This window comes from Rousettus aegyptiacus, unplaced genomic scaffold (assembly GCF_014176215.1).
Source record: "Rousettus aegyptiacus isolate mRouAeg1 unplaced genomic scaffold, mRouAeg1.p scaffold_m13_p_16, whole genome shotgun sequence".
Classification (NCBI taxonomy): domain Eukaryota; kingdom Metazoa; phylum Chordata; class Mammalia; order Chiroptera; family Pteropodidae; genus Rousettus; species Rousettus aegyptiacus.
The window spans coordinates 42,449,833-42,476,420 of NW_023416291.1; the positions used below are offsets into that span (position 1 = coordinate 42,449,833).

At 53.0% G+C, this 26,588-nt stretch overlaps 1 protein-coding gene across 9 annotated transcripts; it reads right to left on the reverse strand.

The window, feature by feature from the left end:
• Nucleotides 1-320: 320 nt before the first annotated feature.
• On the reverse strand, nucleotides 321-24,789 carry PBX4 (PBX homeobox 4). 9 transcript variants are annotated; one of them, XM_016132450.2, is made up of 8 exons: nucleotides 22,575-24,374; nucleotides 21,354-21,556; nucleotides 17,587-17,660; nucleotides 7,386-7,630; nucleotides 6,920-7,110; nucleotides 6,508-6,643; nucleotides 3,701-3,857; nucleotides 322-979 (listed from the first exon to the last, which is right to left on the reverse strand). In XM_016132450.2, the coding sequence occupies exons 3-8, from the start codon at nucleotides 17,633-17,635 to the stop codon at nucleotides 552-554; spliced, it is 1,206 nt and encodes a 401-aa protein (XP_015987936.2). In that variant the 5' UTR covers nucleotides 17,636-17,660; nucleotides 21,354-21,556; nucleotides 22,575-24,374; the 3' UTR covers nucleotides 322-551. The 9 variants fall into 9 exon arrangements, with proteins under 9 accessions (XP_015987932.2, XP_015987936.2, XP_015987940.2 ...); XM_016132453.2 differs by lacking the exons at nucleotides 21,354-21,556; nucleotides 22,575-24,374 and adding exons at nucleotides 3,299-3,405; nucleotides 24,605-24,789 and having other exon boundaries at nucleotides 758-979; XM_016132446.2 differs by lacking the exons at nucleotides 21,354-21,556; nucleotides 22,575-24,374 and adding an exon at nucleotides 17,938-17,986 and having other exon boundaries at nucleotides 321-979.
• Nucleotides 24,790-26,588: the final 1,799 nt, after the last annotated feature.

The following is a 26,588-nucleotide window of genomic DNA, read 5'->3' on the forward strand; positions in this document are numbered from 1 at the left end:
CAGCAGGGCAAGGCTTGGGGGTGCTGGGGTGACTCTTTTGTGTTTCTGTAATCTTTACAGCTTGATTACTGTCATGGTGCCACATTCTAGGCATTTTTGCATAGTGCGATACTAAATGTTAGCAAAATGAGCCTTTTCGTGCAGAATTTGACCTAGGGGTGTTTCCTGAAAACCCTTGAGGAGATCAGCTTGAAGTCGGTGGCCGAACCACGATCTGCATTCACACAATGGCCACGAGAGGGCGTGTGTGAGCCAAGGGCGGAAGCTACCACGCGGCTCTGGCAAGTGTCATTTCCCTTGAGAACGCCTGGTCATGGTCTTTACTGACATGTCAACTGAAAATGGTAGAACTTAGTATTAACAGGGAAAAAAAGCCAAACCAATCCCCAGGAAAATTCTGAGCCCACGGCAGACTTAAATCAAAACGGTATGAAATGATCCAATGGCAGGCAGTGCACGGGTTGAGTCCACACACAAATGGACAGATGCGCGGACGGGATCGCAACTCTCTCGTCTGCGCTGGTACGACCCTGCGCCCGCACTGTCAACCATTACCAGAAATAAACCTGATGATGAACGACACCGAAATTAAAGTCAAAAATTTTAATGGGAAAATTTGTGACAAGTCCTAGAAGAGACAATTCATAGTCTTGCCATATAGTTACTATTAAAAAAAAAAAAAGTTGGGAAAATGAGTAGTGTCTCATCCTGCTTCGAACCCCAGCTGACAAGCAAAAAATAGCATGGCGTCCTGGGCAGTGGCTCAGGGAGTCCGTTCTGCTGTCAGTTCTGAGTTTCCTGAGGTAATGAGCTGCAACACGCAGTAAAAACGCCAGTGCCGGCAAAGCGCGGCAGGGCACACTGCTTTTCTGCTCGTCCCCAAAACTTAATGAGATGCATGTGAGTTGGCACCGCTGGGATATCCAGCAGGTGGAGAAGTCGACACCGGGGGGGTGGTCCCCTGCCAGCTGCCCCTGGACTGAGGAGATAGCAACAGAGCATCAGAGGGACAACCATGAGACTGATGGCCCGCGCACCCCCCTTTCTCCAAGAACCATGAAGAGGAGTCGGGAGACAGGGGCGGGACAGAGACAGCTGGCCTCGCTGCCTGATCCGTGACATGGGGGAAATCGGACCCCAGGGGCCACCCCGTGAGGCTCTGGTGAAGGACTGATGTGGCATCTCAGTACAGCTGGGGTTTCTGCACCGTCCGAGGGCGAGGGAGCCCCGGTCAGGCCTGGAGCTGATGATGGACCCGTCCCTAACGCATCATGGGAAGAGGCTCAGAAACCTGGCGCGATGCTCAGGGGCTCCCTCTGCACTGCAGACATGTATTGGGCACATGTGACCCTGAGGTGTTCGTCCACAGGACCCTCCAGAGTGGAAAACAGCACTGAAAATGGCTCTTCCCGGGCAGTCTGCTCTGCGGCGAGTCCTGTTTGCAGCCCACGAGAGCAGGACTGCTCGTCCCCATCCCCAACTCAGGCTCTAGCGTCAGCTCCTGAGCCAGCCGTTCCAGGTGCCCGGGTGTCAGAGCCTCCACGTGACCCGAGGGTTCAGCCTCTCCCAGCTCAGCGGGAGACCAGTGCTGCTGTCACTGGGCAGCGCCCGCCGCGTGAGCCTCTTTGCCTTCCTTCCTTGTACTTCCCTTCACGGGCTGGGCCCTCCCACTGGCCTCCGTCTAACCTGCGAGGCACCCCCGCCCCTATATTTCCTCCCATGTGTCCCAAGTAGCTGCATGGCGCTTGCACCTTAGAGGACAGTGTTGGGCAAACGCTGCCTCAGCACATGGCGTGGAGACACCAAAGGCCGGCGCTGCTCCACCTGTCAGTCTGAGAGCAGCTGGGACAAGGCGCTGGCCTCAGACAGACATGCACAGACCTGCGCTCCCGGAAGGTGGATGTGAGCGGGAAGGGGACTGGGAAGGGACGGGCTGGCGCCTGAGGGTGAAACTGGGAGCCAAAGGGCAGCTCAGACGGTCCTCGGGCCCCAGGGCAGAGGTGGTGGCCTCCAGCCTGAGCAGCCTCAGTCCCTGAGACCTGCTCTTTGAAAGAGCATCGGTGCCTGCCCAGTGCAGGGGACCGCCACACGCTGGGTGGGATACGGGTGGCACAGGCTGGGAGCTCACAGGGTGTGGCATCTGCACCAGAACCCCGACACTCCCATTTACTATGTCACGGTCTGGGGAAACCCTGTGGGGACCTGGCTGCCTGGGAATGGTCCCACGGTTAAGGGCCGGCCTTGTCTGCCAGGGTCCCCACTGAGACACTCACTCCAGCTGACTCACACACTTGCACCCACTATGACAAAGGTGCTGAGTTCGGCCCAAGCACCAAGCTCCCTGCTCTGCCCACGTGTTTGTTTTGAGCAGCGTGGTTGCCATGGTGATGTGACAGGTACCACCCTGCCGAAGGCGCCAGGAGGCAGCCTCCCCTGCGCATCTGCTTAGGTCTGGGGGTAAATCAGGGGAGGGCTGGCTGCGGCACAGCCAGAAACACCCGTGTGAGGGAGGGAGGGCTGTGTAGGGCCTCGGCCACCTCCCATGGACATGTCACACCTGTGCCTGTGCAGCCTCCTCGGGATGACCCCGCGTGTGGGGTCGGGCCCCTTAACCACAGTGGGAGGCTGGGAAGGCCCGAGGGATGAGAATGATGGGGCCCCCCAATCCTAGCTGGCTCATCACACTTTTTAATACCCTAAAGAAGTTCCAGAGGGAGCATTCTGAGACGCCCCAGATCCCTGGCTCATTTTCTTCCCAGTCACCAAAGCAGACCTTCACTGTGGCCCAGCTGGGCACCAGCAGAGGGGGTGGCCACCCTGGCAAAGCCTAGGCCCTGCAGGGCAGCGAGTCTGAGCCCAGTGGGGCTGCCTGCATGTCTCTAGGGTGTCAGGGCCTCATCTGCTCACCCCCACTCTTCCCCATGGGGTACAGACTCTCCCCAGGAGGCATGCTCCTTCCCCTCAACAGCTAGAGCCATGTCTTGGGGCCTCACATCCACCACTCAGCAGCTGTTAGAACTACTGACTCCTGCAGGGGGTGTGGGGGAGCAACTAGGTCTTTGCAGGGTGAGCTGTGCCCCCAGGTGGTTCCGCCAACCTGTAGTCATCATGACAATGGATGGAGTGCCCACCAGGCCCTCCTCGTTGCCAGGACCTTGGGGGAGGCTTGCAGAGGCCACAAGGTGGCTGATGAGATGGCCAGTTCTGAGAACCAGCCACCCATGGGGCTTGGCTTCTCCTCCCCAACACCGACTCTGGGACCCTGAGGGCATCCTTGGGATTACGCCCTGAGACTCACCTGAGACCACAGGCTGCCTCCCCCAGGGGCGGGCCGGGGAGAGGCCAGCGTCCTCAGGGTTATAAGCGCGTCCCTGGCACTGGTCAGTGGGAAGTGTCCGGAGGATCCTAGGAGGGGTGGGAGGAGTCAGGACAAACGTCTCAGCCCTAGAAGCTGCAGCAACTCCTCAGGTGGGATCTGCTGGGCCCTCGTCAGGCAGGGCGCCGTGACCGCGGACACCAGCCTGGGGCGGGTGGGGGCACTGGCACAGCCTGACAGGTGGGATCAAGGCCCCTGAGAACAGAAACCTCACGGTTTCAATGAGGAGAGCGGCGCATCAGCGGCCAGTCCGGAGGGGCCGCGGGCGCTGCCGCCCACGCCGCACGCGCGGCTCTGCCAGCCCGGGCCGGCGGCCTCACTCACCCGAGCTGGCTGTGGACGGGCAGCTGGCCTGGCTCCTCGGGCCCCAGACTTTGGTGGTGTCCGCCACCGTGCTAGCCGTGTAAATGCTGGCCTCTTCTTGAAACTTCCCCATGTTCTTTTTATACCGGATTCTTTTGTTGCCGAACCAGTTGGAGACCTGTGGACACACAGACAGAAGCTGCCAGAGGAGCCGACCCAGCGACGAGACGGCGTGCACAGGACAGGCGCCCCGAGGTGCTCCTGTCTCTCCCGCCCAGGAAGAACATCTGAGTGACAACACGCGGCCCCGGGGAGGCGTGAGAGGCCAGCGCAGACCCCGCGACGTGTCCGCAGAGCGCTGAGAACGCGCTGGATGGAGCTGGCGCGCCGTACGGGAGCGAGAGGAACTGTGCCGCCCCGGAGCCAGGCGCTGCTGGGGGGAAACCGTCTGCGACTCGCGCAGGGACGCGCGTCCACTCAGCGCCGGGCAGGCGGCAGACCTCACTCTGGATTCCTCCTTAGGGAGAGCCAGAGCCGGGGACGCACGCCCGCGAGCACTGAGCTAAGCGCCTTTGCGCTTGCGCCTGTGCTCAGCGCCCAGAGCCAGCTTGGGGGGTCACCGCACCCTTCCTATAAGCCCGCGGTCTCCGCGCATGGAGGAGACCCTCCGGGGCTTCCCCCCAAGGCTGCTCTCTGGGGGAGGCTGTCCTGGGCACTGTTGGGTACTGAGCAGCACCCCTGGCCCCCTCAGTCGTGACAATGAAGACGTCTCCTGGGGGGCAGAACTGCCTGGGTAGCATCTATGCCCGTGGCTGCCTTCGAGGGTGGAGAGGTGCACGGCTGGAAGCACCTCGAAACCCCGAAGCGGAGCGGCTGCCCCTGCAGTGGGATGCGCGCAGTTTAGTGAGCAGAAACAAACCGCTGAGTTACGGTGCCAGACTGCGGAAGACCTTTCCTCCTTAAAGTCCCCACATCCTCCTCTCAATGTGCACCATGAGCGGGAAGGGCGCCCGAGTGCGGGCTCCGCGCACAGTGCCCCTACCCTCCTTTTGGTTCCCACTTATCTTCAAGGAATGTGCCAACACGTCTCCGTGGGACTAAGTTTGCAGGCAAATGGCAGCAAGCAGTTTTCTGTTGGACTCAACTGGCATTTTAGAGGGACAAAGAGCGAACTTTCTGTGTGGGTGGGCCTGGGAGGAGGCTGGCCCTCTTTCTAGGCAGATGAGAGGGCCCAGTGGTGGGGGAGAGGTAGCCCCCGCCAGAGTCCCCCTCCTCCACAGGGAGTGCCCCAACAGGGCACCTCACGCAGGTCGGGGTGCCGTGCGGGCTCCCAGATACCCTCTCCCTGACTATGGCTCAGAGCCACCAGCCACTCCCTGCCCTGTCCCTATAGCCAAGCCAGCTGCAGCGGCCCAGGTTCCCGACTGCCCTCCGCCACCCGCTGGCTCAGCTCTCCTCCCCCCTTTCTCCCTTGGGCCTCCTCATCCGGAGCTGTGGCTGATTCTGTCCCGAAAATGTCTGTGACCTCCTCTGTGACACCCTTTGCCCTAACTGTGCTCTCCTTCCTCACTACATTCTCCTTAGGTGAACCCCACTTCTTGCATATCCATACCCCAAATTTGGAATCCACCCTCAACTAACTGTTAGTCATTTCACGCTGTCCTGAGACCTGGCAGACCCAGCAGAGTGGGAAGCCGCTTCCAGCACGGAATTCTGCTGCTGGTGGGTGGGGGTCTCAGGACCGGGCCACGGAGCCGGCGGCACTGGAACGTGGCCGGCGCTCCTCGGAATTGTGTTTGCAGTGAGCCCTTTCCTCGGTGAAGGCTCGGGCCCAAATCCCGTCTGCTCTGCAGAGGTGCTGGGCCCTGAAGTGAGCCCGCCTGTCCTTCAGACGACTGCTCGTGGCGGCAAACAAGTTGCCACGCTTCACGCCTCTTTGGGGGCCGCGGAGCCCGAGGCTCGGCCTCTCACTTAAGCTCTGGCCTCGGTGCTGAGGACACCGAGGTTCTGGGTGAGTAAAGTCAGAAGGGACTGGGACACTTGCAAGCCTTCATCAAGAAGTCACAGCTGGACTTGGCCTGGGCTGGAGCATAGGGCAGTGGCTAAGGGCACAGGCAAGGAGGCAACTGGACTCGGCGGGACAGTCGGCTCCCCCAGCGGGACAGTGCGAGGAGGGGGCTGCCGCGGAGGCTGCCTCAGCGAGCCAGTGTGAGGCGGCACCGACACCAGCCATCCCGGCTGCCAGCAGCAGGGGGCGCCGGACCGAGCCCCCCCCCTCCCCCGCCTCCCGCTGGTGGGCCATACTCCTCGTTCCCACTTCGAAACTTTTTCTGAAATGTTTCTTGGACTCTTACCTTAGCTCCTCCTCCCTCGCCCCCAATTCCACTAAGAAGACTACTGGGGTCACCCAAGGCTGTCCGGGTCCCACCTCCCATCTGCACTAGCACTCCCATTCTGAGAGCTGGTTTATCATTTTAAGTCCTAATCTTGCTCCCCAATTTTTCTTCTCCTAATCTTATAACCTCACCTCTCTCATGCAACACAGAGCATTCCTGATACAAAAATATTACAATGTAAATACTCCAATTCACCGAGTGCCACGAGCTACACTCTCCCAGCATAGCCCCAGGGGGCCCCCATGCCTGGTGGGTGCGGTGCCCGAATCCCAAAGCACAGAGTCGGGATGCCAGCCCAGCCAGGCCGACTCCAGGCCTGGGCACCTGGCTCCTGCTCCACACATTTAGTGGATGTCCCCGAGTGTCCTCCTCACAGGCCTTAGCCTTCCTCCCCTGCCGGGCTGAGGGGAGCATGCAGGAGAGGCCCGCCACCTGGGAGACGGTGATGCCGCCTTTCCTGGCCAGCTCTTGTTTCACTTCCTCGCTGGGGTAAGGGTTGCTCAGATGAGAATAAAAGTACTCATTCAGCACTTCTGTGGCCTGCTTGCTGAAATTCCGCCTCTTACGCCTGCAAAGACAGACAGCCTCAGCCAGAGTCCCCACGCTGGGACCCTATCAACGCCCCCTCACCCCCACGTGTGATTACAGAGGTTAAAAAAAAAAAAAAAAGCAGCCAACACTTCCAATCGCCTTCCAAGAGGCTGTGTGAGGGCCACACCCACAGCCGCGGCCAGACCCCTGGACGAGCCCGGAGGCCACCGGGCGAACTTAAACCCAAGCCGGCAGGACTCAGCCTCTCCCTAAGAGCAGACCCGGGGGCTGTGAGAGGTGGGCGGGGCCTGACCTGGCATCGAGGAGCCGGGAGCGCAGGGTCATCACAGCCTCGCAGGTGCTCTGCTTCAGCTGCATCTGGATGGCGCTGAACTTGCTGTGGATGACGCCGACCATGCGCTCCATCTCCTCGGGCAGGACGGGCCTCATCCTGCTCTGCTCCCGGAGAAGATTGGTGACGTGCGTGGTGAACTCATGGCAGGCCTGGGGCAGGGACACACACGCCAGCCTGTGACTACTCGGCAGGCTGGCTCGGGGCTCCGCGGGGACCAGCCGCCTGCCAACCCCCTCGGCTCCCACAGAGACTGGCTACGGAGAAGTGACTGCAAAGGGCTTCGGTGAAACCAGCACCTTTGCCGTGAGACCAACCGCGTGAACTCCCTGGTCTGTGCCACAAGAGAAAGGCGGTTAGCGGTCCATGTTTTGCTTTGACAAATGTGCATTCACATGATAGAAACTCTTCCATGCAGAAAGATCACCTGTTCATATTTCTCTAGCTCAGAGTGGTAAATCTGTCGGATCTGGGACAGCTTGGCCCTGTAGTCAGAGTGCTCAAGGCCATTGCCATTTGGACAGCCACCTGGTGTTGCTGTGCCAGCCGCCGCTGCCGCTCCTCTTCCTCGCTTCTCCGGCCTGGACACGCCCTCGGCCAGCAGCATGTTATCCAGCCTCGTGAGCCGAGCGTCGGGGAGACCCTCCTCCGGAACGCCACGGATGCTTAACGCTGGGTAAGAGAGACCGGGCTGAGTCAGCGTGCGCCGTCTGAGCCCAAACGACCGCAGCTGGTCACCAGCATTGGCGCCGCGTGCGAACACTCCTCGCAGGGCCCTCGCGGGGCAGGAGGACTTCCTTCCATCTGGTAACAGACGCCGAGTTACCCACCGTGACACTGAATCAGGAACTACAGTCGGGACCGTGGTCTGAGGGGACAGACAGACCCCCCAGCTCAGTGCAGCTGCGAGGGCGAAACTCCCCTGCACTGTGTGCCCCGAGGAGCGGGGAGGGCACACTGCGGACAGACGCTTGCCCAGCACGGCTGTGCTCGTGTGTGCCTCGTACGCGCTCGTATGCGTCTGCTGCACCTGCTGTGTGCGTGAGAGGAGGGCCGTCGTGAGGCCAGTGAGGACAAGCCTGATCCAAGAGGGACCAGAAAAGATGGACTAACCAACTGAGGTATACAGCACAGAAACGAGACAACGGCCCCGCACCTCGGAAAAGCCGTCCCGGAGGGGCCGCGAGGTTGACCTGCTCGAGGACAGGGCCAGACAGGCAGGGGAGGCAGTGGGGAGAGCTGCCACCATCTGGGTGAATGCAGGTCAGCTATGGGGTGGCCGGGACAGTCCCCGGGATCTGTGACACTGGGTGTGGGCTTGGAAGAAAGGAAGAGGCCAGGGAGACCCCCACATTTGCATGTGGCATGACAGTCTCCCAAACACAGCGCACACGGCAGCGGTGGGCAATGAAAAGGCACTGCAGCCTGGTCCTCGACCCGGCTGAGCAGGGGCGTCCAGGGGGCCGCGAGGCCGCTGCTCGCTGGGAGTCAGGGTGGAGCTAACAAGTTCGGGCGGCAGGCAGGTATTCACGTGTTATCTGCGTGTGGTGTTTTTGAGAAATCTGTACACGTCTACCTATACCTGTGGCTACACTTCTGGGAAGAAGGCCACACCCGTGGGTGCCAGAAAACCAACATGTAAGGGACAGGCAAAGGAGGAGATGGAGAGAGTAATGAGGTTGAAGGAAAAACAGAAGTGATCACGGAGAAGTGAAACATGGGCTTAGTCATCACGACGCTGTTGGTGACTTCTGCAAGAGCGGTGGCAGGGTTTGCTGGGTAGAGCCCAGCGAGAGGAGGGTGGGCGCCCGGCCAGGTGGCGGGGCCGAGAGAGGCTGCTGCGGGGCTACAGAACAAGGGCCAGGTCCGAGGAGCGTGGTCCTGTATCATGCTTGCTTTTTCAGTGACAGCAGCAATGTCCGCAGAGAGAGGGACAGGTGGAAGGTTGGGGTGGGGCAGTCCCCGAGCAGAAAGAGGCAGGGGACCGGGAATGAGTGATGATGTCCATCTCGTTCTGACTTTCCAGAAAAACAAAGTTTAAAGTGTTTTCTCAGAAACGGTCTCTCTTAATACTATAAGCTAACTGCCTTAAGTGCTCAGATAAAAATTGAGTTTAATCGCATCACAGAGATACTCATGAATCACTTGTCTTTTTCTTTTTCCCCGCAGAACAGATTCGCCTTTTCTCATGACTGGAAACTGAAGCCCAAAAGAAATCCTAGCAGGACCTTTCCGCCCACGCAGGGACCCTCACCACCCAGTCTCACTGGGTTGCCGCGTGGCTCTTTCAGAAAGAACTGAAGGAAAAGCGCCCCTTTCATCAGCTGCCTGCTGGCCTTGCAGTTCGGAGACCCAATTCTCCCACTATCTTACTTGATCTTTAAGCAGCACCAGATGTAAACTTTAGTTCCCATGAGCCGGGACAGCCCCTGCAGGCTCTGCACACCCCCATGCGGTCCCTGCAGACTCCAGGGGGCAGCCTCGGCAGCCGGGCACCTGCAGGGAGGACCGAGGACCAGGAAGGCTCCTTCCTCCTCTCCCAGTCGCCCTCCTCCCAGTCTCCGTTTTCACATCTTACTCATCACATCTCCACAAACAACCTGCCACTCAGCTCCTCCATTCCTGCGAATAAAACTGTGAATATGAACATACTATGTTTTTTGTAAGACACAATATGGTACTACTATGGGCTGAATTGTGTCCCCTCCCAAATTTACATGCAGAAGCCCTACACCCCCAACAAGACGGGATGTGGAGACAGGGCCTAGGAGGAGGTTATCAGAGTCAAATGAAGTCATGAGTTTGGGGCCCTGATCTGTAGGGCTGTGGCTGGCTCTTTGATCTTGGACTTCCAGTCTCCACAGCTGTGAGGAAGTCAATGTCTGTTGTACAAGCTGCCCGGTCTGTGGTATTTTGCTACGGCAGCCCGAGCAGACTGAGATGGGAACATGCCCCCAAGTCGTTTCCATTTTTCTCTCCTCACGGAACGAAGACGTGGCTCTCCGGCGGGGAAGCAAGGCTCAGAGGAAAGGCCTCCTGTTCCTTCGCCCCATCGGGGGTGCTCCAGCTTCCTCTGTGCCAGGGTGTGAGGCTGCGTGGAGCCGCTCCAGGAACCCCCACTGCCCAGGAGGGAGTCTAAACCCCCGGCCGAGTGCCAGACGTGTCAGATGCCAAGTGGCCCCTCTGAAAGGCCACTTTCGGACCAAGTGACCACAAACGCATCATCTGTAGCCCGTGACTGGGGATGGGACTGAAGAAAGGAGAGGGTGTTTACTTAGTCAGTAACCGAGAGCTTTCCTAAAATGTCTTACTAAGGCTCAAACCATGGGGGATAATCGCGTATAGACTTACACAGTTTCAACACTGAAAATCAATGATTATAGAAAACGGTGCCTGTTTTTTCTAAATCCTGATAAAAATCACCTCAAAGAATGTGGAAGTAATTTGTTTCCAGACCCTAATTAAAATTTCCTGACGCCAGGGGGCATAGCAACTCAACCTTATCTCTTCTATACATTCCTTCCATTTGGAGTAAAACTCTGTATCGTTGAACCGTATATACCCTAAAAGAAACTTCTGATGCACCAGGCGTAATTTTTGCTTACTCCTCTGCCTATACAAGCGCCCCCACGTTTCCGACGTCAGAGCACTATTTCAAGGCTACTTCAAGCTCTTCTCTTGGGCTACAGCCCTCAGCTAGGCCTTAAATATCAATCATTCTAATATTTTCAGAGGTTTCTTTTTTTTGTTGTTAAGATGACACAGGCCAGGCCTGGTTTGGAGCCCGCCAGGGTGTGGGACTCAGCAAAACGCTCACCTCCCTTCTTCCCTCCCTGTCCCCGTTTCCCCACCTAGCGGGCCCCCAGGCTGGGGAACCCCCTTGCTCATGCGGAGGGGCCTCTGCCACCCAGCACCTAAGATGGATTGAGCTGTGGGAACCTGAAACGGAAAGAATTCGAAGCTGAGTGAAAGGTGAACGAACTGCTTTCTAAGGGGCCTCTGGCGACAGGAAGTCTGAGCCTGCTGCCGGGACCTCAGGTTCAGGGTCCCGAGCCCCTGGGTCTTGAGTTCAGGCCAAGCACCTATGGCCCACGATTGTTCGGGTCACGCCCGCCCCACGTCCACCTGCCCGCACGCCTGTCCCTCCTGCCAGTCTGGAGGCCAGAGCGCCAGCATCTGCGCAGGCACGGATGGGCCGAGTCATTGGGAAGAAAAGCTTGGCGGCTTTTCGCTTCCAGAAACTTTTTGATGCTTTTTTGATCACTTGCCAAGTGCCAACTAAGGCTGGAGATAAGCAGGGGCTTTGGGGGCCTCGGGGGTGAACCCAGTGTGGTCACTGTGACCTGTGCTGAGGTTCACCTTTCCTGTCCTCATTCTCAAGCTGGAGCTACGCTTCCCCAGCTCCAGGAGCTCTTACAGGTAAAGAAGCAAAGGCAGTCAGGTAATTATACAGGATTTTGGCAAAGGACTAAACCCAACAACCTCCATCGCTCTTTTACGAGGGTACGTCCTCCCTAAACAATGCCTCTGACATCAGAGGACGTGGAAAGGGGCGGCGGGAGGTAAATAACCTTCTTTACTTGGACCCCAACTGCTTAAGGAAAAAATAAAAAACTCCAGCTACAGGGAAGGTCTCGATGGCCTGCGGCTGCTCTTTCTGATTCTGTTGTCTCTATCACCTGGGTGTCCCCTGGGCCCCTCCCTTGAGATGGACACCACTGGAGCATGGGTATGGGACCCAGGAGTCTTTTCTCACCAGGGTCATTTTATCTGAAAGGCCAGAGGTCTCCCAAACCCACTCCAGACTCACCCGAGAGCCATGACACTACGTCTAGTAGCGCCATGCTCTCCAGGGGCTCCAGGAGTTGGCAGGGGCTGCAGATCAGAGGCTTCCTGTCACAGAAACCAGTTGATCCAGACCTAGTGCTAGTTGGTACTCCTACTGGGCAGTTTCTCAGACTTACTTCCTCCATCTCTGAGTTGGGAATCCCACACATGAGAATTCGACGAGATCGCCAGGGAAGCTGGGGCACGCTGCCCCTGCCACAGATGCGCCTCGGTACCTGGGAGCTGCCGCTGCTGTGAAAAACCCTGTCCGATCATTGCTCGGGGGCCCAGGAACGCCTCCAGACCCCCACATGGACCCGGAGGCACACGTCCATCTGTTACTGCCATGTGGGGCTGCCCTGCTCACTAGGGACCGTGGCGATCTTGTCCCCTGTCATTGCCCCAGCTCCTCAACAAACCTGGCCTTGTAAAATCAGGCTCCAGAAATAGGACTTGTGCTAAGAAACCTCTCTCCAAGGGCCACAAGGACATTTTTTTTTTTTTTTTGGCCAGCACTATCAGGTCCTCAATGAAGAGAGAACCCTTTCACCAAAAAACCTCAGAGAAGAGATTCAATAAAAGCCACCCACTTACCATACAGAGAGCTCAAGACACATGCTCTATGACAAAGTCACAGCCCAGCTTCATTCATGCAGAGCGCAAAACAGCTCAATAAATGACCAGCACACCAGAGTTGGCAGCATCTATGCGTGTATATGTGCACAAAATGCACAAATACATGAATCATAACCAAGAGGATTTATCTCAGCGCACTGGTGCTTTCAAATCCATCAGTGTAAATCATCAATGTAAATGAAAATCTATCAGTGTAAATCATCACAGTAACCGTAACGCCAAAGATGCAAAGAGAGAAAGATGAAAACATGAATGATGAAAACCCTTAGCGGAGGAGGAATAGAAAGAACATGCCTTAACTTGATAAGTCATCTCCCCAAAACGCGCAGCACATCCAGACTTACTGGGGACACTTTAGAAGCACTGCTTCGAGTCAGACATGGGCAGAGGCCTCTCCTTGGCTCTGTCCACAGGGGTCAGTGGAGAGGATGAAACCAGCAGCCTGGGAGGGACAGACAGGCATGGTGACCCAAGGCGGAAGGGTGTTCTAGTAGGGTGATCGACATGACATAATTCAGCGTTACTAAGGAGCCGCGGTCTCCAGACCGACACACTGGGCACACCCTGGCTGGCACGTCCCCAGGGGGAAGTCTCCCTCAGCCCACAGGGCTCTTGGGTGTATCACTCATTTGGTTGCCGGAATGTTGCTTACCCAGTTCAGACAAAACACGGACCAGAGTGCTCTGGGGGTTGCGGGCAAACTTGTTTAAACCCCACAAAAGCCCGACCTCCGCGCTTCCATTTGCTGGAAACCATAATATCTGCTCTCGGCGATTTAAATAAGGAAGAGATGAGACGGGCCGTTACACGTTCAAACGCCTGTGAGGCACCTGAGCGAGGGGGGACCTTACAGCCTGGCAGGGAAAGGGGGTGTCTGGGGAGGAAGGTGACCTAGCCCCGGGGTGTTGCAGCCCAAGAAAGGTGAGAAGGGCATCGCGTGGGAGCTGTCAGCAGCAGTGGGCTGTCGGAGACAGGGGTCAGGGGAGCCGAGGGAGAGAAGAGGGGATGGGGGAGGAAGACTGGGCAGACACAGTTGCGGGGGTGGGGGGGGACGGCCAATTAAATAAGTAAAAGTACTGAGGCTAATGGGAGCAGGGCTCTTACTATCAGAGAAAGGAGTTACAAATGTGGAAAGAGAAAACCAGAATGAACCCCGTGGTGTTGAACTAAAATTAAATATATTGGAACGAACTCGCACTTTCCAATGTATATGGATATAGGAAAAATAGATGTGAATTTGTGCATGTGCACACACATATGTATCACCCATAAATATTCGCTGTGTCCTCTGAGAGTGATCAGAGAAATAATGCCTCAATAGCAACGAGCGTATGTAAGGCCAAGGTCTACTCGGAATGGAGCCAGGGCTCCTCAGAGAAATGGCTAATTCTGGCTGAAGCGGAGGGAGTAGAATATGAGCCCAGACTATGTTTTGGAAGCTATGATACTGTGATTTGCAATATATATTTGGTCTTGTCCACTTCTGGCACAGAGCTCCTAAAACCCTTGGAAAAGGAATTTTTTGTTATGTAAATGAGGCGACTTTAGGGAATAGCACCTAAGGATGGGGGATGGTTGCTAGGGGACCCATCTGGGTGACTGGAGGGTTGGAACTTTCAATTCTACCCCACCTCCAACCTCCAGACTCGCAGGGAGGGAGAGGGGCTGCATACATCAGCAATGGCCAATGATTTGATCAACCACGCCTGCGTCATGAACCCGAAAGGAGAGGAGGGTTCAGAGAGCTTCTGGGCTGGTGAACATGTGGAGGGCTGGGGGACAGCGACATGCTCGGAAAGGGCACGGGGGCCCTGCGCCCCTTCTCCACACCTTGCTTTACGCATTTCTTCCATCTGGCTGTTTCCGAGTTGCATCTTTCTATAATAAACCAGTAATTTAGTAAAGGAAATGTTTCTCTGAGTTTTGTGAGCCATTCTAGCAAATTAATCGAACCCAAAGAGGGGCCCTCGGAACCTCCATCCTATAGCCGGTCAGAAGCTCGAGAGATCACCAGGGCGCGCACGTGGCATCTGAAGTGGGAGGTGGGAGCATGTGTCTGCGGGGCTGGGCCCTGGCCTGTGGGAGCTGATGATTATCCCCAGGTGGACAGTGTCCGGACTGGTCTGCGGGGCTGGGCCCTGGCCTGTGGGAGCTGATGATTATCCCCAGGTGGACAGTGTCCGGACTGGTCTGCGGGGCTGGGCCCTGGCCTGTGGGAGCTGATGATTATCCCCAGGTGGACAGTGTCCGGACTGGTCTGCGGGGCTGGACCCTGGCCTGTGGGAGCTGATGATTATCTCCAGGTGGACAGTGTCCGGACTGACTGGATCATAGGAGACTCGGCTGGTGCTGTGGAGAAACCTCCTGCCGCACGTTGGAAAGTGGGTGTAGAACCTTTTACCAGCAAGTAAGGAAGTGCTCAAAGGAAGACGGAGACGTGTCAGAAGGACACGAGGCCATTTTGAAGGGGCTCCTACTATCCAAATATGGGACAATTTGGGCATCAAAATGAATGATGATAGTAAAATGACAATGACAAAATAAGACTCCATGAATCTATACGAATGCTAAACAAAGAAACAAACAAATAAAATGGAAAATTCAATGAACACTTCTGTAGAGCTGTGATTATTTCAAAAGAAAAAGTTAAACACACATAAACAAACCTATGAGAACAAATGTAGCACTCCAGCTACAATAGCTTCGTAAATTAAGAGGAAAATAACCTTCCAGGTTACAAAGTGCATCGGAAGGGAACAGAATTAGAACAGAAATATAGGACAGGCCAGCTTCTATGAAAAAAGAAAGTGGCGGTAAAGATAACAGATAAAATGTCGACTTCTGCTTGGGCTAAGGAGTGACGCCATGAAGACCCATAAGACGTTTCTTTGAAATAATATGGTTCTCAAATCTGCTGTCACCACAGTCTTTAAAATGTCAAATGAGTATAAAAGAATGTCATGTCCACCGCAATGAGCTACTCCTTCACACACACCCAGTAGGATGGCTATCATTAAAAAAAAAAAAGACAATAATGAGTGTTGCCAAGGATGTAGGGAAACCGGAACCTCCATGCATTGCTAATATGACTGTGAAACAGCGCAGCCACCACAGAAAACAGTCTCGTGGTTCCTCAAAAAGTTAAACGGAATTACCGTATGACCCGGCAATCCCACTCCCGGGCAGGTACCCTAAAGAACTGAAACCAGGAACCCGAAAGCACCTGTACGTGCGTGTTGGCAGCAGCATTATTCGCATCAGCCAAAAAGTGGAAAACAATCCAAATGTTCTACAACGGATGATGGGCGAGCAAAATGCGGTCCGTCCCCACAGTGGAATGCTATTCAGCTTTAAAAAGGACTGAAACTGACACGTGCTGCGAATGGGTGAATCTTGAAGACATGATGCTGAGTGAGGTAAGCCAGAAACAGAGGGACGAACCCTGCCCAATTCCCCTTACGTGAGGTACTGAGAGTGGTCGCAGCCACAAAGACAGAAAGTGGAATGGGGGGTGCTAGGAGCTGGCAGAGGAGAAACGGGGAGTCGTTGTTTAGTGGGGACAGAGTTTCGGTTTAGGAAGATGAAAAGTTCTGGGAAAGGATGGTGCACTTAAAAATGGTTAAAGGGGGAAATTCGATGTTATATATATTTTACCACGATGGAAAACACTCAAACGGTAGGAAACAAAAAGAATACCACCTTGTTATAGCGTTTGGGTGAACCTTAAATGTAGGTTTAAAATCGAATTTCTCTTCCAGGCACCAGATACCTGCTGGAGGCTGGCACCGTACCCACAGCCTCATACGTCTGAACTCACATGGCCCTCAGTAACCGTGAGCTGAGTGTGATCACTGTCCCCTATTCACAGAGGAGGCCTGAGGGCAGAGAAAGGTTCAGTCACATGCCAGGTTCAGTCATGCAGAGGTGAAACCGAGTTCAGGTACTATGGCTGCCTTTGGCTACTGTCCATGTCGAGTACACGCCAATCTCGTCCCAAAACCAAGTTCGGAAAGACACATACTTTTGTACCACATACACACCTTCCATGAGTCGCAGGATATCTGAAGTGCCGTGCTCCAAAGTGACATACAAAATTCAAATAATTGACCTCAAGAGACCAACTCACACTAAGAAATCAAGTGACAACCTTTCTGTTGATGACCTCTGGTTTCGATGACATCTTCCTCTTAATTGGTGGACTCTCTTATAAACTCTCTTCCACTTGTTATTAACCTTGACCAAGCGATCAAGGTCAGCGCCACCAGTGAAAGGAAATATCAACAGCATGTACCTCCAGCACGACACACTGAAGAGAACGCACCGCTTCTGTAGGATTCTCGCCAAAGCCGCGCTGCCTCAGCCTCGTCGTGAGGAAGCGGTGGGCAAACTGCACTGAGGGACACCCTACGAAACGACTGAGCGGTGCTCAGCGACAGTGTGTGGGTCACAGATGATGAGGAAAGACTGGGGCACTGTCACAGATCGAAGGAGACCAAGAAGACATGACAGCTAAATGCAATGCAGGAGCCTGGACCAGAAAAAGGGCAGTAGGGCAAAAGCCAGGAAATCCAATGAAGCCTGTTGCCCGGTGGTGAAAGACCACTGTGCCCAGGTTAACTTCCCGGTTTCTGTCATCGCACTATGGCTCTGACGCGCTAACCATAAAGGAAGCCGGGAGAAGGGTAGAGGGGAACTCTGCACTACTTTTTTCAACTTTCCTGCAGATGTGAAACTAATTCAAAAGAAAAAGTTATGTGGGTTTTTCTTTTCTTTTTTTAAACAAAGGATATGTGGCAGCAGAAGCCTTCCATGGGGATTACTTTAGATGCTTAAAAAAACAAAAGTGTTATTATTCTACTTTTCTATCATCTTTCCCTTTTCCAAAACAGCTGAATGCCGCAGCACCTCTTAGGTCCTGCTTAAGACAAATGCAGCTGCTTGTTCCTCAGCGGTGACGGTATTGCTCCTGTTATAAACTGCAAAAGAAATGGATGTAATACGCCAGAAAGCAGGACTCTGGAAAGACAGAAATGAACCATTTGCTGGCAGAGAGGGATGTGATGGGCGCGGTGGCTCACGATGCACGCTAGGGCTGAGCCAGGACCAGAGGCGTGTGGGTGTCCCGGTCCTGGCCCCACACAGGAGGTATCTTCTCAACGGCCTACCTGTCTTTTCCTTGATCTCACAGAGCACACTGAAGAGAGCAGGCTTCATCCGATGGCAATTCAGAGCATGCTTTCTGAAAGAAAGGTAACAGAGGAGCATGTAAGAAAGAGAACCATCATCCTGTCCACCGGAGTAAAGATCCTCCATACTGACCCGGCTGGTTCTGCTGCAAATCCCTTACGGAGGTACGGAACCATAGAAATTCATATGAATTCAATTTGTGTAGTTTAAGTAGAACAATATACCAATATTCAAAGCATTTCCCTTTATACGTAGAATTTTAAATAATGCAAATAACTCATTGAGAACTATGAAATTTCAAGGTCCAGTGATCTAAAAGCTGTACTCACTCCACTGCCCTGTAGTGGCTGGTGCTTTGGTGCATAAGCAGAAACCCCAGCCATCCCACCCCAGTGCCGTGAGATGCTAGCTTTGCAGGTGTTTACTGAGCACCTACTACATGCCACACACCATTCTAGTTGTAGAGACACAGACACACAAGGTTTGTACCAATGCAGCCATTAAGATGGAGGGGGTAACAAATGCCAAACACATACGCAAGCAAGAAAACCACCAGCCACGGCGGATGTTTTGTGACGATTTAAACTAGAGCAATACCTAGAGGGTTTACTGGAGTTTACGTCTCTGAGGTGGCATCAAAGCTGAGATCAGAATGACAAGAAGTCAGGCAGGAAAAGGGCTGAAGAGAGTAATAATTTAGGCAGTGGTGCTGACCTTGATCACTTGGTCAAGGTTAGTAACAACTGGAAGAGAGTTTACAAGAGAGTCCACCAATTAAGATGAACAGCCAGTGCCAGGGCCCTGAGCGAGAATACAGTGGCTTTTTAAGAAACCCAGGATGCTGTAGGGTAAGAGCTGAGTGAGGAAGCCATGTGGTGAAGTTAGAGAGATAGACAGAGCCGACTGAAAGAGCCTTGTGTGTCACGGAAACCTGGCTTTTGTTCGCCTGTGATGAGAACTGTGGTTGGCAGAAGAACCGTCTCCCAAAGATGTCCACGTGCTAATCTTTGGAACCACGAAAATGTTGCCTTACAAGGGAAAACACTCTGCAGGTGTGATTAAGGTTAAGGATTTTGAGATGGGGAGGTCGACCCAGATTATGCAGATGAACCCATTCCAATCACTCTCTCAGTCTTAAAAAGCACAGACTCTCCCAGCTGCGGTCATGTGATGACTATTTCTTCTGATCCAGGGCAAATTCCTTAAGTCAGAATTCTTTGAGAAGGAACACAGAACAGAACGAACGACATGGTCATTCCTTGCTTGGCAAAGAGTTCAAGGCTATGCACAACTGAACGGCAGCTAAGGCAGGCAGGCAGGCAGGCAGGCAGCTTACCCGCACCCCCCTTCCGAGGCCATGGCTTCCACTCAGCCTGATGGAACCATACTGCATGCTTTCCTGCTCTGAGCCTTCCCTGCACACATGCTTGCACCTAGTCTAGAATGCCACGCCCACTTTCTCTGCAGGGCAAAAAGCCTCACATCCAGATCAGTCACCTCCTTGGGGTATGCTCCTGTGCCCCAAGCCGACTTCAGCTGAATTCCAGGGTCCCATCGTCCCTCTTCCACAAGCTCTTGTTCTGTTGATGGGGTGGTCTCCCTCGCCTTGGCTAATTCCTTATCACCCTCTCTCTGCTCCTCTGAAGCCTCATTAGCCCAACTGCCTGACCATACAGCACATGAAGCAGGAAAGGATGTCAAACTCTAGGGAGCCCGAATGGTGTCATATTCTGGGAGAAGGAGGGGGCAGCAGGTCAGCACCAGAGCTCAAAAGAATACAGCCAAATCTCCACCCAGCCACCCCTGAGCTGTTTGACCTAAGGCAAGTCCTTACTCCCTGGGGACGGGTTCCTCATCTAGAGACTTAGTGAAAAACTGCTTACTTCCTGGGGTTACTGGGAAGTTTGTACTCCGAAAAAGGCACCCAGTAACTGTCATTTACAGAAATGAGTGCTACTTGCTCATTTGTGCAATTTTTCTGAAACTTTTTGCACAATGCTTTTCTTACTAATGAAGCCACTTCAGAGGGATTTTGCTGTGATCCTAGATTTTAGATAGCTTTGGGGAATCATTTTAAAAACAAAACTCAACTCAAAGGGCACCAAGGACATCAAGACTTTCTTTCCTCTGGCATGAGACCAAGCCAACCTAAGCATGTCAATCAAAGCTCGAAACCGAAACCTACAAGCGGGCCAAGAACAATGACTGCAGACTCTCCGGCGACTGGTCTCTAATGAAGCTCCTTTAAGGATGATGAAAAAGAAAAACTTCAACGCAAATTCTACCTCCCGGGTTTGTACTAAGAGAGTCCCTCATGCTAACGCCGCGTCTGGCTTTAGGAAATTCCAAACCATAAATTCCTCCTCTGACCTCCCGCATTCTTTGAATGGATGTGCTGAAGGCTGAGGCTGACGGGCGTGAACGTGCACTTCTAAAGGTCTACGTCCCCTAGCTGAGCATTCCTGAGGCACTGGGATGAGGGGCACGCCATTCAGTGGACAGTTTACGCTTTGCCATTTTGAGTAAGTTCTAAGGACGGTCAAAACTACACCATCTATCTCTCTTTAATAATTAAAAATTTAATCCATATTATAAGCAAAGTCGATCTGCAGAAACACTGGAAAGTCATGCAAATTTCTACCGGTAGAAAGTACTTAGGAAATCATGTATGTAAAAATCAAATTAAAAAAAGTCCAGAGAATTTTCTTCCTAATAAATGCTATCAAAGCCCTAATCATAGTACCTGTAATGTTGCCTAAAAGCCAATTTCTACTCTTTAAAGTTTCATGCACACCACCCCACGTACCATATTGCTTGCTCCTAAAACGTGTAACAGTGACCATTCTCCATCATACTTTTATCCGCTATATGTAAAGTTTTTTTTTTTGCCCTAAAAATCTCATTACCATTCCCTAACGGTCATTTCCTATTACACTCAAGATCTACAAACAACGTAAGTTTAAACTGTGGTTTTCTAGACTATACATAGGAAATATAGAAACAACCTTGAAACCTCTAAAACCCAATTTCCTGAAAATATAAAAAGACCCTGAAACAACAGGACCTCATGTTTTTTTTTTTTTTCATTTAGAGGAAAAAAAAAAACTACTTTCTGAATTTCATTTCTACTTTTCTTGCTATATTAAGCAGGCAAAACAATGCTAATTATGTGACTCCTGTGATTAATTTAAAATTCATTATGCCTACAAATACAACTTAGGCTCAAAAATAATTTTCATTTGTCAGATTAACCATCCAATAGCTAAACTGTTTTATAAACACTGAAAAACAGGATGCTATCATCCGCACTCCTGAGAGCCTGACCTCTCCAAGTGTGGTCTGGGATCGGTAGCATTGGTACCCTTGGGAGCTTGTTAAAAATGCAGACTCTTTACCCCCACACCCAGACTTACCACATCACAACTTGCACTGCATTAAGAATCCCACAGAAATTTGCTGCATGCGGAGCCTAAGAAGCACAGTTCTAGGGCACCACTGTCCAGGAGAATTTTCTGTGATGATGGAAATGTTCTCTATTTGAGCTAATATGGTATCCTCTTGAGCACTTGAAATGCTAACTAGTGGAATTGAAGAACCGAATGTCTATTTATTTAAATTTAGAAAGACACATGGTAAGCGACTACCACATTGGACTGTGCAGCTCTCTAACGTACGTGCATGCACCTGCAAAGGGTCAAGAAGCAACCTCGACTGCCAAATCTGCCAATCCTGCAACATAACCCACCTGTCGTTCCAACATGCAGAATGACTGGAAGAAGGGACAGTCCTCTTCAGCTGCTTCTACCAGAATATCAGCTATGGAGACTAGGTCCCCAGGATGACACTGCTGACCATTTCTGCTTCATTTTTTGACCAGGTTTCCAAAACTCACTACTCAGCCAATCTTAGCTCTAGGGTTTTCATACTGGCTTCTTAGGAATCTCACTCCTGGACAAGAAATGAGTCCACCAGCCTTTAATGAGTGGCTGTTTCCAGGCTCCAGGGCACCCGAGGCTTGAGGATCCCCAAGGGTGTGGTGAATGAGCACACGGTGTGGGGGAGGACCAGAGCCTGCAACTGATTTTCAAAAGGGCCCATGACTCAAACACTGGCTAAGGACCCTGAGAGGAAGGAAGAACTCTGGAGCCTGACAATCCTAACAGAGGAGCCCTCAACCCTAGTCTGATAAACTTTCCTAAGATCCTCATAAAGGTAGTCAAGAGAAGAAAGTGAAATAACTTATGTAAACTGTCAAGTGTTGTACAATTTATTGTTATGAACAAATAAAGCTATGTATGACAAAACAAAAATATTCAGACAATCCTTGGCAAATGAGATTAACATTTCTGCCTTACTGATCCCATACAAAAAATGAATGAGAACATGATCAGTGAAAGGTTCAAATCAGAAGACGGGGGACTATCCCTTCCCCACCAATAGCTCAGGGTTTAGGCTAAGAAGGTCACAAGATCATTCAAGGAGACTGGTCACCCCTCACACAGGAAGTCTCCAGCTGACTTGGGCTGAATCTGAACTAAGATGGTACATCCCATAGTTCCCAATATCCCTCCGCTATCTGGATAATCAAAAGGAAAAACAATACACAGTTCACTATCCCAGGACTACTTAGTTATGACAAAATAAATTATGCACAAGCACTTGGAGTTGCCTCCCTCATAGCGTAGAAAGATAGAACAATCTAGGTTTAAGGAGAGCAGGTGTGCTCTCCTTCTTTAAACATACTTAAGGTGACAAAACAGGTTGGGAGGGCCTCACAGCTGAGACGAAAAATTCTTGCTAGCCAGTTGAGCTACAGGGACTACGAAGGGGTCAGCAGGCACAGTGTGAGGCCTCACCCAGTCAGCTGACACAACCTTCCGGGTTGATAATCTACCAGGCTGCACAGTTTACTGTGAGGAAAAGACCCACCCAAGCTGTTTGCTCCAGAGTGGAGCAAGAGGCTCACCTGAGGACTGAAGACTGTTGTCTGGGCTTGGGGGACTCTGAGTTCTTCTAAAGGCTACATCGCAAGAAGGGGGGCAGATTCTAAGCTTCCAAGTCTCAAAATAAAAGCCTCAGGAGGTCTTTCTACTGCAGAAAGAAACCAAGAACCAGCTAACAGCCTTGTTGTCAGCATGCATGAGCCCCACTATTCAATTTCTTAGCCTTAAAATAAAAAGCGCTGCATTCAAGAACTGCAAAGAGGTGACTGCATTTTATTCTAACGCCTATCTAAGGGAGTCTCAGAGACTGCTACAAGAAAAAAACAGCAAGCAGCCTTGGGGCTGTGCTTGGGGCCACAGCTGGGCAGAGCTCAAGTGACTCTCTGCCTAGTACAGAAGGATCATGGGTAGCTCCACAAACCGAAGAGCACTGCTTCTGTGGTTCCTGGGTGTGAAGAACCTATTTCCTGGTAACTTCCAGAATCTAAGTGCCACAAAACTACAGGCATGCTGAGTGCCACGGTGCACAGCCCGGGGAATACAAAGGAAAGTACAACAAAGACCCTGCTCTCAGACTGGCCCAGTGAACAGGGCGTCACACAAAGACACCCTCTCCCAGCCCAGCTCTTCTGTGCAGGGAATTACCTCTTCTCAGCATACTTTTCATGCGACAACTATTTATAAATTAGTCTCCCACACACGCTGCTTCTCAATGAGCTCCAAGAGGGCAGAGCATGCCTTAGCCCTCTTGGTGTCCCGAGCACCGAGCACGCTCCCAGAAGGAGCACAGACTTTTTGGTGATGGCGGGATGGCACTCCCACTACCTTCCAGGGAGAGGTTATGAAACTGCAGAAGAAGTTGACATTCCAGAAGAATCAAATGAAAGTTTGAAGAACAAAATGCATGCCGCGTCCATCTTTTACTCCGCCTCTTCTTTCCTGGGGCCGCTATTCAATTGTCTTTGTAGAGGACTCTAGGGATGACAGGCCCACGCCACCAGACCATGGTCCCCCATCCCCGCGGACCATCATTCTCCCCAAAACAGGCCCCATCCAACAAGGCGTCATCCTTCAAAAGGTCTTCAGTCCTTTCCTATTTTCTAATAATTTGAGCAGGTCCCAAAGACAAGGGCTGCCTGGCGAAGCCGATTTTACCCATCCTGGCTGAATGACAGTGGTGGATGGAGGTTAAGTGGGGGCCGTGGTCTCACAACTGCCGTGATTTCCCCATTGCAACTGAGACTTGTAGGCCCCGTGTGATCCAGTTCCAGCCTTTTGCCAAACTCAGCTCGGGAATTTCAGTCCCCGGCTCTGCTTTCTTTCCGCCGTTTCCCACCTCCAGGGCCTTTGAAGGTACCTGCCCTCTCCACCTGGTTTCCCGCAGCGTGCCATTCCTTTCTTTACAGGTTTTCTCACGATTTATACTTAGTTTTTTGCACTTAGGTTCTCTCCCTCAAACCATGCACTTGAGAACAGGGACAATGTCAGCATCCAGCCCGGTGCTCTGAATACAGTGTCTAAAAGTATTTGCCTAATTAACAAAAAAGGGGTCCTTCGCTTCCTCACTAACCACTTCTGGTGGTTCCCACATCGAATCACCCATCTCTTCATTCCCGAGTACCATTCCCCACAACTCACATTCTCCATTATCTGCCCTCAAAACTTCCTATTCATGAATTCCACCAATCCGTCTGTTTACAACCCCTCACACTCCTCTTAACCCTTTATAGTCCATAAACCCGAAAATCACCTTTCACCATAAACCTCCCCATCAACAAACTCCCCTTAAACCTAACCTTCTCACCCCAGAACGAGCTCCCAAAACCCACCAGCCACACTGCTCAGCCCCGTAAGCCTTTCAATCCGTTCCACAAGTCCCTTCGTCGTCCTCCTCAAGCCTCCCATGTCTGCCCTCCCGGCTCAGAGGCGCACCCCACGCTGTCGCCCTGCCCCCTCCTCAGCTTCACACCCTGAGCTGCCCGGGCCCTGGCCCCTCGGCCCGCCCCCTTCACGGCCACCACCTAGGGTGGCCCCCGCTGAGCCCGCGCAGCACCTGGCCTGCGCCTCCTCCAGGCTCTGGTCGGTGATGGCCATGATCTGCTGCAGGACGTCGCCCGTGTCGGGGCCCAGGGGGCCCCCGGGCGGCGGGCTGCGCGGGGATGGGGGCGGCGGCGCGGGGCGCGGCTGGGCGTCCATGGGCGGCGGGACCCGGCGGGCGCTAAGGAGGAGCCACCGGCCTGGCGCCGCAGCCAACCGCCGCCGCCTGAGCGACGCGCACGCGCCTGGGCCCGCCCCCGCCGCCGCGGCCCCGCCCCCGGACACGCCCCCAACAACTCGGCTCAACGGCCCAGGGCTCGGTTAGGAGTTGCGTCGGAGCTTCCCGCCCGACCCTCTCCTCCAGCCCAAGACGGGGTGACGCCGGCTCCGCCCGGCTGCAGAGGCCCCCACCCCCACGTCTCCGCCTCTCACACCTCCTGTCCAGAGGCCTCACTCCTTCCTTCTCAGAGTTTCCACTCTTCTTCAGGGCCCCGGTATCTAAGCCCCTCAATCCTCAGGGACCCCACACGTCTCCTGAGTCCCCATTCTCAGAGCAGCCCACTCTTCCTCAGAGCCACCTCTTCCTTATAAAATATCCCTTGGCTCTCAAAACCCCATCAACATACTTCATTCATCTCCAAAAGGCCCGGCCCCCCAAAGTCACTAGGGCTCCCAGCCTCCTGGCTCTTCCCTGGGAGCTTTCCATGAGGGTGCAGGTTCGTGGTGATGGTAGCTGGGATGTTAGAACTGAGTGATTTTCTCAACTGTAGAAGTCAGTTCTATCCACCTTTCAAGATCTGGCTTGAACTTAACCCCTCCCTCCTTTATTCATTCTCTTGCTTTGCAGCATTCCAGGCCTAGAAAACCCTAGCACCTGTGGATGCTTCAGGAAAACCTACCCTGCTATGCTCTCCAAAACAACAACAGATCTTCGTGAGAGAGAAAAGGAACAGACTGGACGTGAATGACTTCTCGAAAGTCATGGGACTGCCTGTTAGCTCTGAGGGCAGGCTTCAGATAAGGTCCTCAGCCTGGCTGCCAACCCTTTGGGTCAGGGTCCTTCTTCCCATTGCTGCTGGAGAGGAAATGCAGCAACCGTCTGGTGTGATTTGATTGGGGAACTCCAGAAAAGATAGCAGGGAATGGAAATGAGTGACGTGGGCCACCGTAAGAACTTCAAAAGCTCCTGATGAAGGAAATGATACACTTGACCGCAGTAACAGAAGTACTAGAACATGTGGGCACCACAGATAGAGATGCCGTGTAAAAAGGTTAGCTGCTGGCATGACACTTGCATAGGAGGCCTGAAAACTGTGGGGGAACTTTGGTGTCCTTCAGACAATGGGGTAGGGGAGTAAGTGTTTGAAAGCTTCAAGAACCAGCAGAGACAAAAATTTGGTCACCTGGTAGAGAAACCTACAAGAGTGAAAACCTTGATGGGATAAAATCCTGAAGGAGGTTCAAGGAGTGTGAGTTACATCCTGGAGGATGCTGACTGCAAGAGCAGCCAGCTCAGAGCAGATGAAACAAAGCTGCCTTTTGGAGGCCAGAGAAATTGATTAGCCGCCTTGGCTCCCAAAGTGACATGTCTGTTCAACAAGCCCAGAGTTCCATGGAAGCAAGGACTGCATCTTTCACAGCCATGTGACTGGGCACATGGTAGAAGCTTCTGGCCTGGGTCATCATCTCTGGAGATTCAGGACCCAGCCCCTAAGAGCCATGCAGCCCACTTTGGACCCTAGAATACCCAGTATCCCAGTTCATTCTTATCTCCTCATAAAGCTGCCTTTGGGCAGATGGTTTTCCTAAAGGGAAGCCCAGTCCCATTTAATGTAGAAGGCCCTACATGTTTTTGGTTCTTTGGCAATATATCTTTTAAGTTTAAGAATTTGGCCTCTGATGGGAGGCCTGGGTTCAAATTCAACGGTTATTCAGTGTGTGTACCTGAAGCAGGGATGTAACCCTGTCTCCTCCTCAGGTGGAAGCAGAGAATACAGATC